Genomic DNA, 13,877 nt, shown 5'->3' with positions numbered 1-13,877 from the left:
AAGTTTTAGTTTTTAGTATCACATTGTGGGTCACATAACGAGGCCTTTTATTGCTTTTTCTTTTAGGTTCTGAGCTTCTGCAGAAAACACTTCATATTCTAAAAGAAGACGAATGTCAAAAACAATGACTTCTGGAGCTTCTGCAGCAGAGGAGAATATGAGTATTTAAGTGTTAAATAATAATTCATGACGTATTTTGCTTTTGTACAGAAGTTACTGTTGTTAGATTTCTAATACAAAATCATTCGAAGAACAAAATTTATGAGACAATATGGATCTAAAACTCTGATCTACTATTGCACCATTCTAAGTTTTATAAATCAAGATGAATTAGTTTTCCATATTTTTTACTTACTTCATCCCATGGAAGTTTTGAGTGTAAGGTTTTTGGAGAACCATATTTAAAATACAACTGAAGCGCCCTCTTTACCTACAGTCCCGTATAACATTTCCTGTCTTAGAATCAATTTATTCTATAAAAAATATACAGACAAGGATGTATACGATTAGCGAATAATTTTTCTCTAGTTCAACTACCGAAATGCCTCCGTTAAGAGAAACACAAACGATGAAACTTACAAATGGATCATTTACGAATTTTTCGTACATAGAGAACATCACGGCTGGACATGCACAACGTAACGAGAATATAGCTCGAGCAGAGGTCGGAGTTTTAACTACGATCTTCATACTGACCATCATAGGAAATACTTGTGTTCTGGTGGCGCTAGCCATGAAACGTATCAACATGACTAGAATGCATTACTTTCTTTTACATTTGTGTGTCTCGGACCTTATCACCGCATTCTTCCATGTCTTACCCCAACTTGCCTGGGACGCTACACATCGATTTTATGGAGGAAACGTTTTATGCAAAATAGTCAAGTACTTGCAGATCCTAGGTCCCTATTTATCATCCTATATCTTGATGGCAACCGCCATAGACCGCTATCAAGCTATTTGTTTTCCTCTGACAAGCTATACTTGGACCCCCCATAAATCCAAGGTAATGATTTTTGGAGCTTGGGCGATCTCACTCCTCTGTTGTTCACCGCAAGCTTTCATTTTCTCTTTCCAGCAAGTTTCGTCTGATCCCGTTGTTTTCGATTGTTGGGGGACATTCATTCAGCCATGGGGCGAAAAGGTCTACGTTCTATGGTATACCGTATCTCAGTTCTTTATTCCACTTCTTGTAATTACGTTCACTTACGTTCGTGTCACTAAAACTGTATGTAATAATTATTATCTGAAAGGAAGAATTTCGGGCACCATACTTCAGCCTATGATTCGAGGCAGAACAGGGAAAATTCAAAACTTTCCATACGTCCAGTAGTACTACTTGCAGGAAGATCCTACCGCTTCATGGGACGAGGTGAAGTGGAAATATATAATCTTAACGATTTATCCGCCATAAGAGCAAATTGTCACGAAAACGTTTCTGAGCCCAGAAGTCACTGTCGCTCAGTGCGTGACTTGTCACGTGCTAAAGTCAAGAGTATTAGAATTACTATAGTAGTGATTGCTTGTTACATTCTCTGTTCAACACCGTTTCTTGTAGTCCAGCTCTGGGCTTACTGGAGCCCGTATGCTCAGAATTCATCAGTATGGAAAGGTTAGTCCTCGTTTCATACTTATCAGCTTTATTAATATATAGTATTCACATTCGTTGTTTAAGTTTTCATAAATCAGAACATTTATAGAAGCATAAATAGTATTTAAAAAATTATTTAATAGAGTGGTTGTTTGTTCTTTTTGAATTTCACGCAAAACTTTATAAGTGTCATATCAGTAAAAGCTTATTGAAGTGTTAAAAAGTCCACTTAGAATAATATTTGTAATGTTGTGGTCATATTTGGATAGACCAAAAAAGTATAAATTGTTTGAAATAGAATTTAATCATATACATATATATACAATTGTTTGTTTATTACCGTAAAGCTGTGTCTATCGTGGGGAATCGAGCCACGAATTTCGATTTGCAAGTCCATAAACTTACCATTGTCCAACCGGCGGACTATATTGATGCTAGAAAAATTATTCAAGAAACTTTGCTTTAAATGATTTTGTAAAATAGAAAACGTACAGTTGTCTTTACTGTTTCGCGTTAGTCCGAAAATAGGAGTGTAAGTTTCTGTTTGAAAATGGGCCCGGCCTGGCCACGTGGGTTAAGGCGTTTGACTCGTAATATGAGTGTCGCGGGTTTGAATCCCCGTCACACCAAACATGCTCGCCCCTTTCAGCCGTAGGTGCGTTATAATGTCATGCTCAATCCCACTATTTGTTAGTAAAGAGTAGCCCAAGAGTTGGCGGTGGGTGGTGACGACTAGCTGCCTTCCCTCTGCTCTTACACTGCTAAATTAGGGACGGTTAGTGCAGATAGCCATCGAGTAGCTTTGCGCGAAATTAAAAAATAAACTGTTTGAAAATATAATTTCAAGAGAGCAGGGAAATTTGGTAGACGTTTTATCAACGGCATATAACAACTGAAAGTCATTTTTGTTTTGAAGAAAATGATCTTACAAATACACTAAAAATAAAGACAAATTATCTCTTTTAATATCGTCCAAAGAAACTTTACAGAGAAGTTTGAGAAAAGTATTATAAAGTAAAGGTTGTTTTGGATCGTCTTATATGATTTACCTGTGAAACGTAAAACATATTTATCTGACTTCCATGTAACTGGAATATATATACGTGTATATTGTGTTTTTTTATTTGTATTATTAAACACAGACTTTGAGTTATTTACGTTTTCTCTACACATTATAAGAATGTAAAGAACATTATACTATACACATATATACCAGTAAATATACATTATACAACACACATATATACCAGTAAATATACATTATACTATACACATATATACCAGTAAATATACATTATACTATGCACATATATACCAGTAAATATACATTATAATATGCACATATATACCAGTAAATATACGTTATGCTATACATATATACCAGTAAATATACGTTATGTTATACACATATTACCAGTAAAGTAATACGTTATAATATGCACGTATGATGTAATGTAAATATAATTACGTTATGCATGCACATATTACCAATAAATATACGTTATGCTATACGCATATGTTCCAATAAATATACGTTATGCTATGCGTATATTATGAATAAATACATTATGCTATGCACATATTACCAATAAATATACGTTATACTATGCAACATATTACCAATAAATACATACGTTATGCTATACACATATATACCGGTAAATGGACGTTATACTATACACATATTGCCAGTAAATATACGTTATGCTATATGCACATATTACCGGTAAGTATGCATTATACTATGCACATATTGCCAGTAAATATACATTATGCTATGCAATATATTGCTGGTAAATATACATTATGCTATGCGCATATTGCCGGTAAGTATACGTTATGTTATGCACATATTGCCGGTAAGGTATACATTATGTATATGCGCATATGATGTAATGTAAATATACGTTATGCTATGCGCATATTACCAGTAAATAATACGTTATGCTATGCGCGTATGTTACCAATAAATATACGTTATGCTATGCACATATTACCAATAAATATACGTTATACTATACATTATATTGCCGGTAAATATACGTTATGCTATACGCATGTGCCCAGTAAATATACGTTATACTATGCGCGTATTTGCCAATAAATATACGTTATGCTATGCGCATATTACCAATAAATATACGTTATGCTATGCGCATATGTATGCCAATAAATATACGTTATGCTATACACGTATTACCAGTAAATATACGTTATGCTATGCACATATGTTGCCGATATATATATGCGTTATGCTATGCGCGTATATGTTGCCAATAAATATACGTTATACCATACACATATTACCAGTAAATATACGTTATGCTATGCGCATATATACCAGTAAATGGACGTTATGCTATGCGCATATATGCCGAGTAAATGGACGTTATGCTATACACATATTGCCAATAAATATACGTTATGCTATACGCATATATACCGATTAAATGGACGTTATGCTATGCACATATATACCAGTAAATATACGTTATACTATACGCATATGTACCAGTAAATATACGTTATGCTATGCACATATTGCCAATAAATATACGTTATACTATATGCACATATATGCCGATAAATGGACGTTATACTATGCGCATATTGCCAGTGAGTATGCGTTATGCTATGCGCATATATGCCGGTGGAGTATACGTTATACTATTCACATATTACCAGTAAATATACGTTATGCTATGCGCATATATGCCGGTAAATGGACGTTATGCTATGCGCATATTGCCGGTGGAGTATACGTTATACTATGCACATATTGCCAGTAAATATACGTTATACTATGCGCATATTACCGGTAAAGTATACGTTATGCTATACGCATATTGCCGGTAAGTATACGTTATGTTATACGCATATTGCCAGTAAATATGCGTTATAATATGCACATATGATGTAATGTAAATATACAATATATGCTATGCACATATTACCAATAAATATACATTATGCTATACGCATAATGTTGCCAATAAATATACATTATAACTGTACAATATTACCAATAAATATACGTTATGCTATGCACATATTACCAGTAAATATACGTTATGCTATACACGTATAATGTTGCCAATAAATATACGTTATGCTTATACACATATTACCGGTGGGTATATACGTTATGCTATACAATATTACCAATAAATATACGTTATACTGCATGCGCATATTACCAATAAATATACGTTATACTATGCGCATATTACCAATAAATATACGTTATACTATACGCATATATGTACCAATAAATGGACGTTATGCTATGCAATATATTACCAATAAATATACGTTATGCTATACACGTATTACCAATAAATATACGTTATGCTATGCACATATTACCAATAAATATACGTTATATGCTATATAATATATGTACCGATTAAATGGACGTTATACTATACGCATATATGCCAGTAAATATACGTTATACTATACACATATATACCAGTAAATATACGTTATGCTATACGCATATTACCAATAAATATACGTTATACTATACGCATATATGCCAGTTAATGGACGTTATGCTATACGCATATGTACCAGTAAATGGACGTTATGCTATACACATATTGCCAATAAATATACGTTATGCTATGCGCATATATGCCAGTAAATAGACGTTATGCTATGCGCATATATGCCAGTAAAGTATACGTTATGCTATGCGCATATATATGCCGGTGGTATACGTTATACTATGCGCATATTACCAATAAATATATGCGTTATGCTATTATGCATATATTGCCGGTAAATATACGTTATACTATGCACATATTACCAATAAATATACGTTATACTATGCACATATTGCCAGTAAATATACGTTATACTATGCGCATATATACCAATAAATGGACGTTATGCTATGCGCATATTGCCAGTAAATATACGTTATGCTATACACATATTACCAATAAATAGATGGACGTTATGCTATATACACATATATACCAGTAAATATACATTATGCTATACACATATATACCGGTAAATATACATTATGCTATACACATATTGCCAGTAAATATACGTTATACTATACAATATATTACCGGTAAATATACGTTATACTATACACATATTACCAATAAATGGACGTTATGCTATGCGCATATATGCCGGTAAATATACGTTATACTATACACATATTACCAGTAAATATACGTTATGCTATGCACATATTGCCAGTAAATATACGTTATGCTATGCACATATATACCAGTAAATATACGTTATGCTATACACATATATGCCGAGTAGTGGACGTTATGCTATACACATATATACCAGTAAGTATACATTATACTATACACATATATACCAATAAATATACATTATATTATACACATATATACCAATAAATATACGTTATACTATACACATATATGCCGATAAATATACGTTATGTTATACACATATATACCAGTAAATATACGTTATACTTTATACGCATATATGCCGGTAAATATACGTTATATTATGCACATATATACCGGTAAATATACATTATATTATACACATATATACCAGTAAATATACATTATATTATACGCATATATACCAGTAAATATACGTTATATTATACACATATTACCGGTAAATATACGTTATACTATACGCATATTACCAATAAATATACGTTATGCTATGCGCATATTGCCAGTAAATATACGTTATAATATACACATATTACCAGTAAATATACGTTATGCTATGCGCATATTACCGGTAAGTATGCGTTATAATGTTCGCATATTACCAATAAATATACGTTATATTATGCACATATTGCCAATAAATATGCATTATGCTATACACATATTACCAGTAAATATACGTTATACTATGCACATATTGCCAGTAAATATGCGTTATGCTGTTCACATATTACCAATAAATATACGTTATATTATGCACATATTGCCAATAAATATGCATTATGCTATACACATATTGCCGGTAATATGCGTTATGCTATACGCATATTGCCAATAAATATACGTTATGCTATACACATATATACCAGTAAATATACGTTATACTATACACATATATACCAGTAAATAGACATTATACTATACACATATATACCAGTAAATATACATTATACTATACACATATATACCAGTAAATATACATTATACTATACACATATATACCAGTAAATATACATTGTACTATACACATATATACCAGTAAATATACATTATACTATACACATATTACCAATGTAATGTAAATATACATTATACTATACACATATTACCAGTAAATATATATTATACTATACACATATTACCAATAAACAAACTCCAGAAAGAATCGTGCTTTATTTTATCAACCGAAATGAAACAAAAGGTTAGAGATTATTTAGCCCTTTGCAATTTTTATGGTAGAAAAACTTTAACACACTATATTTATAAGAACTGAAATTTGAAGAGGATAAAAATGGAAACGTCGTCTTCTGTTGTATCATCAGATAATTGTAGTCCATTAAAGGTCTCAGCCGTCCTTAAATCTATTACTGTTCGACGATATCCTACTTTTGGCAAGGAACTAAGATTATACTGTATCTATATGTTGGTTGTTTGGAGCATTTTCGCAGGGAACTACAAAGACGAAATATCAAAAGCTTTTCCGTATTGTATTTATCAACTTGTCTGGTCATGAGAAAGCAACAATGAACTGATTTTCAAGTAGTTGTTTTCTGATTCAGGCTGATTTTGTTTTCTGATTTGGGCTGATTGAACCCCTTTTAGCATGAAAATACTGCTTATTTGATAAACTGTTTACTGACGTAGATACATGGAAGATCTTGATGTAATAATGATATATTTTCCGTTAGCATATCATCAGCCATGTTGTCTGAATTGTTCAATTGTCATCACGCATCACAACAGAAATACCGCCCTATTCTGTTCTGACTTACAGACAGTTTAACGAAAATTCCTGAGAAAATAATCGCCAAACCTAGATGAATTTTCTGTTAGAAAATTATTCTAAATTATTGTTTTCAAACAATGGCAGGAATATGTGATAGCAGCTGTGATACTTGAGCAGGAATATGTGATAGCAGCTGTGATACTTGAGCAGGAATATGTTATAGCAGCTGTGATACTTGAGCAGGAATATGTGATAGCAGCTGTGATACTTGAGCAGGAATATGTGATAGCAGCTGTGATACTTGTCGTTTCAAGATATGATACTGATTGAAAGAAGGCGTCGCTTGATATATATTTTATGAAGACAGTACTAGAGTAAGTTTACATCTGTCCTGCAGTAATTTTACAAGAATAATTCTCTACCATTCTTTTTCTTCTCATGGGATGAAAAGGTTATTCTGTTGGTTTTGGACTTCTGTGTCATACAAAGACTTTTGTTTTCCAACCTCATTTCCTAATGATAAAGCAATAGTTCAAATAATATGGCGATTAGTCGTTGAACTTAACTGCCCTCTTAACGTCCAAGTGTGTAACCTGATAAACAGAATTTACAGGATTGAGAATCGGTTTAGGTTATTAGCTGGTGTCATGTGTATTTTTCACCTCCTTTCCTCCGTAATTTACAGAGGGCTGTTGTAATATATTACAATACAGCTGTTGTTAAAAAAAGGAAACTCCCCAACACCTTACAAACATGACATACTATCAAAACACCACAAGAATTTATAGAAATGTCTTACAGCCAAAAGTCCCTTATTAAGCTGGTCCATGAGACGCCATTACAAAAACAGATATGTGTTAGAAAACCGCTGAATTTCGCACCATGAAAACTTCAATATATATATATATATCACAAACGGTCCAATTTTAACCTAAGGAATGTTTGGAGTCTGCCATTACCTAGCATTAGGTGGCCTGAGACTGAATAATGTTTGTGATGTGACTTATTTTACCATGTACTGTATTGTTGAGTGTTTCAGGATATATGTGTTGATTTACAAAGTGCTTAGCAATTATATACCAATAGTAAAGACCTGACTGTCATAGAAATGATATTACGTTTCAAATTTGCATCGTGATGTAACTATAACAAGTTTTCGTATAGAACAGACACATATCTGGCCAATCTGTCTTGGCGTATGGCTGGGCGTGGTCAGGTGGGTTAAGTCGTTTGACTCGTAATCTGAGGGTCGCGGGTTCGAATCCCTGTCGCACCAAGCATGCTCACCATTTCAGTCGTGAGGGAGTTATAATGTGATTATAAACCCCAGTACTGGTGAAAGAGTAGCCCAAGCGCTGGTGTTGGGTAATGATGACCAGCTGCCTTTCCTCTTGTCTTGCACTGCTAAATTAGAGACAGCTAGCACAGATAATCCTCGTGTAGATTTGCAAGGAATTCAAAAAAATAAACAAAATAAGCTGTCTTGAAGTAGTTATAAAAAGTTCACATCTGGAATAGATGCATGATCTGGCCAACCTGGGTTTGGGAGTGTTTATTTACTTACTGGTAATGTGCTTTGTCCTCTACTGTCATATTATATCATATTTGTATATTCAATAATGATCAACTTTTAATCAAAGCAACATTTTCTGTGGTAATATCGACGTCTTGGTTATGGCATACCTCACAATGATAACAACATTTTAAACCAATTGACCCATTCATATCATTGTATTTCCTAGATAATCATCGCTGATAATATAAACAGAAACGTTTGTATACGTTATTTAATCTGTATTAAGTGAAATGTCGACTAATATTAAAGCCATGAATTTCAGAACCGTTCAAGATTGTTGTAACTCTTATTTGCACCCCGCTACTACAGCGGAAATCATAAGTTTCTTCGGATTTACAACGCTAAAATCAGGGGTTCGATTCCCCTCGGTGGTCTCAGCAGATAGCCTGATGTGGCTTTGCTATCAGAAAAACAAACACAACACAACTCTTATTTATTTATTTGTAGGAACTCAGTCTATTATTTGATTACAGTGCCCGTTTATTATGAGCATATTAAAATAACTGAATATTTAAAGCGTATATTGGAAAATGTTACAAGTTCCAAATGCTTGTAACTCAGGTATTCAGTGCGTAATGGTAACAAAATAAATAAAATAATTTTTTTTTGAAAATTACTACTAGTAGTACGTTTATACATACAATAAATTTAAACTATCTGTAAATAATTATTTTCTTTGTAATTAAAGGCTTCTGAAAGTAATTACAAATGCCTTCTATTATTAAAATTTATTAATTATGTTTTCTTTACCTTTCTTCGACTCTCTTTGCGCGTGAATTATGTTCGAAAAATTTGAAAACATCGAATATCCTAGACTATTTTTCTTTTAGCAGCTGAAAGTTCCACTGATAGAGTTAAATGGCTTACTTCAGGATTTATCTTCACTTCTCTTGGAGCGGCATGGCTAGGTGGTTAAGGCAATCGACACGTAATCTGAGGGTCGCCGATTCGAATCCCCGTCGCACCAAACATGCTCGCTCTTTCATCCGTGTGGTTTTTATAATGTGACGGTTAATCTCGCTATTCGTTGATAAAAGAGTACCTCAAACGTTGGCGGTGGGCGGTGATAACTAGTTGCCTTTCCTCTAGTCTTACTCTGCAAAATTAGGGACGGTTAGTGCAAATAATCCTCGTGTAGCTTTGCGCAAAGTTTAAAAAAAATCTTCAGTTCTCAGAGATAAGTTTCATTCGTCAAATATTTTCAACGTTTTATTATTTCAGTTGCACATTATACAAGTTTGTTCTTTCTCAAACAGTTAAATAACTAAGAAACATTGGATGATGTAGTATTCTGCTAGACAGGTTGATCACAGACTCTGTTATTATCAGTTAGCGATATGTGTGTTCAAAAACTGTGAAAAGCTGAGAATAAACAGTGGATGTGTTTTGAATAACCAGTTGATGTGTTTTGAACAACCAGTTGATGTGTTTTGAACAACCAGTTGATGTGTTTTGAATAACCAGTGGATGTGTTTTGAACAACCAGTTGATGTGTTTTGAACAACCAGTTGATGTGTTTTGAATAACCAGTGGATGTGTTTTGAATAACCAGTTGATGTGTTTTATGTTCAGTATTTGGTTGTTTTCAATTTTAACTCTAATCTTTAAGTGTATATCTAATGTGTTTATTCTATTTTAACTCTAATCTTTAAGTGTATATCTAGTGTGTTTATTTTAAAACTTTAAGTGTTAATATTCTGTGCATTTATTTTATAAATAAGTTTACACAATTAGTTTTATGTTTAGTAATGTGTATCCTATTTTTAGATCAAAAACTGTAGTTTATCTATGATCCGTGGAATTTAATATACACGACATTCTAAGTACCACTGTTAATATTGTTATTATTGTGTTATCAGTGTCGAAATAATTTGAACATTAATGTCTTTGTATTCATGTTCATTCGATTTTCTCTGTTTTAGGACCAACGGTTGCCATTCTAATGCTCCTTGCCAGTTTGAACAGCTGTGTTAACCCTTTGATATATCTAGCTTTCAATCATAATCTCATCATTGCATTGAAACAAGTATGTTGTCGTGGCGTTCTTCGAGACGTTTTGGCCCAGAGTGCTGAATCATACAATAAGAACAATACTGGTCGAAGCTCTCCGACAGAAAACGAAGTGAGTTCATCCTACCCGCTCAATATAAGGAACAGTCATCAACACTTGTGATACCCGAGGATTGCTCATATCTCAGAAAAGAGTGTGTTAAAAAATGTTCTTAACAGCATAGTCCAGTAGACATGTCAGCAAATATTTTAAAGTACCAAAGCTGTCTCCAAATTGTCACAAACGATAACACAAGTGTCCTCGACAAAAGAACTTGGTAGACATGTCAGCAAATATTTTAAAGTACCAAAGCTGTCTCCAGTTTGTCACAAACAAACGTTGACACAAGTATCTTCAACAGCAGAGCTCAGTAGACATGTCAGCAAATAATTAAAGTACCAAAGCTGTCTCCAGTTTGTCACAAACGATGACACAAGTGTCCTCAACAACAGAGCTCAGTATACATGTCAGCAAATAATTAAAAGTACCAAAGCTGTCTCCAGTTTGTCACAAACGATGACACAAGTGTCAAACAATTCCGCATTGCTACAATGAAACGTGGTTAGCGAGCATCAACTTAACACTATTCAGCGTGACATTTTCAGTTGACCGGTTGAAACGTTCCTTAAATACTTAGCGGAGAGTCGTATTTTCAACATACAAAGCTCTGTAAGCATGAACGCCCATCTAACTCTTCCCACAGTTCGGGAACTAGAAAGAACAAATTTGTCAGGTGGACTTGTTATGGTCTTAAAGGTGTTGTTATCCATATGGCGTGACTCCCTACCAAGAGGGTACGAAGGGGAACTGAGATGCTCTCCATAATGATATGGTTTCACGAATATGTTTCAGGGTCGTTGAACCTGAACCCATATAGAAGTTTTGTTCCTGGCCCTGTCTCCGGAATCCTGGAGGCGTTCTGTTGGAAACCCCACTCTCAAGTAATAGGAACAAACTTAGCACACGTCCCCATCTACCACGGATATGCGCCCCAATTGGGCAGTTTTTAAAGTACGGACCCCACCCCACCATGGGGTAAAGTAAAAGAGTAAAGCTGAAATTTGTTTGGTTTATTCCCCTCAATGACATAACGGTATGTCTGCGGACTTACAACGCTAGAAAATGGGTTTTGATACCCGTGGTGGAAAGAGAATAGATACCTCATTGTTTAGCTTTGTGCTATATTACAAATAATGATCGGTTTACTTAGACCTTTCAACTTCTCAATTGAATGCGAATATGCCTTAAGTTTATTTGCTCCAGAGATGATATGGGTACATATAGCATGCTACGGTTTATTTTAAAATTTTTGCATGTATCTGACCAAATGCTATTCGCAAAAAAATTGCTCCGAATTTTAAAATGACAGGTTATAGGGAAGGTGCCAAGTCTGCATCATTTGCTGTAATGCTCTTCTCTAAGCAAATTGTGAGATTTGACCTTAAAGGTTAATGTTTGTTTGTTTGTTTTGAAATTTCGCACAAAGTTACTCGAGGGCTATCTTTGATAGCCGTCCCTAATTTAGCAGTGTAAGACTAGAGGGAAGGCAGCTAGTCATCACCACCCACCGCCAACTTTTGGGCTACTCTTTTACCAACGAATAGTGGGATTGACCGCCACATTATAACACCCTCACGGCTGAAAGAGCGAGCATGTTTGGCGCCACAGGGATGCGAACCCGCGATCCTCAGATTACGAGTCGCACGCCTTAACACGCTTGTCCATGCCGGGCCCAAAGGTTAATTAAAGTGGGTGAATGTTCATATGACTGTACACATGTTATCTCCTTGGACCATAGTTTTATTGTATCTCACACTACAATAAGATATATTACCAAAAACTCTCTATATATATATTTTCTAATAGCAAAGCCACATCGTCTATCATATGGGTCCACCGATTGTAATCGAACACATGATTCTAGTGTTGTCAATTCCAAGATTTACCGCCATTCCAGACGAGAACAGTAAAGAAGAAAAAATCTTCCAAACAAATAAACACCGTGTCAACAGCATGTTACTTATTCTTAAATTTTAGGTTTCACATCAAATCCACGTAGCTTATTTTTGGTTAAGCACAAAGTCACGCAATGGACTATTTACGCTCAACCCACCACGAGTATCGAAACCCGAATTTTAAAGTATTAGCATTTGAGACTCAACGCTGAGGAGTCACGGTAGATGGAGCTAAAACATATGAGAATTTTTTTTTTTATTTTTAGAGCTACTGTGACTTCACATTGCGAAATAAAGCAGAGAAAACCTCAGAGTAATAAGAAATAAGACGATAAACTTTAATTAAAAGTCATGCACTGTGTATTGAGTTTTACGTGGATTTATTATTATTTAAGAAAATATCGTGACAACTCTAACACCAGCTACAAACGGCTAATAATATTAGTGCACATTTTTGTTTCTGGTATTATTTATCTGTAGCGGTGTGATTGATTGATTGTTTAGAATTAAGTACAAAGCTACACAATGGGCTATCTGTGCTCTGCCCACCCCGGGTATCGAAACCCGGTTTTTAGTGTATAAGTCCGCAGACATACCACTGTGCCACTGGTGTGATGCAAACCTTTACATGTAATGAGTAATACGTATCCTTCCGCAGAAGAAATACATGTTCTTCTTAATTAAGTTGTCTGCTGCTGCTTTTACTCCACATATAACTCTTTGTTTTTTCCTATACATAGGAACTAATATCTTAATAATAATACAGCGAACATATTTGTTTGAACA

At 34.2% G+C, this 13,877-nt stretch overlaps 1 protein-coding gene across 1 annotated transcript; it reads left to right on the top strand.

The window, feature by feature from the left end:
* Window positions 1–541: 541 nt before the first annotated feature.
* On the top strand, window positions 542–13,408 carry LOC143257751 (oxytocin receptor-like). The gene is made up of 4 exons (XM_076516782.1): window positions 542–1,292; window positions 1,346–1,612; window positions 11,009–11,208; window positions 13,358–13,408. The coding sequence occupies exons 1-4, from the start codon at window positions 542–544 to the stop codon at window positions 13,406–13,408; spliced, it is 1,269 nt and encodes a 422-aa protein (XP_076372897.1).
* The last annotated feature ends 469 nt before the right edge of the window (window positions 13,409–13,877 follow it).

This window comes from Tachypleus tridentatus, chromosome 7 (assembly GCF_004210375.1).
Source record: "Tachypleus tridentatus isolate NWPU-2018 chromosome 7, ASM421037v1, whole genome shotgun sequence".
NCBI classification, from domain to species: domain Eukaryota; kingdom Metazoa; phylum Arthropoda; class Merostomata; order Xiphosura; family Limulidae; genus Tachypleus; species Tachypleus tridentatus.
This window is presented reverse-complemented; position numbering and strand designations above follow the sequence as displayed.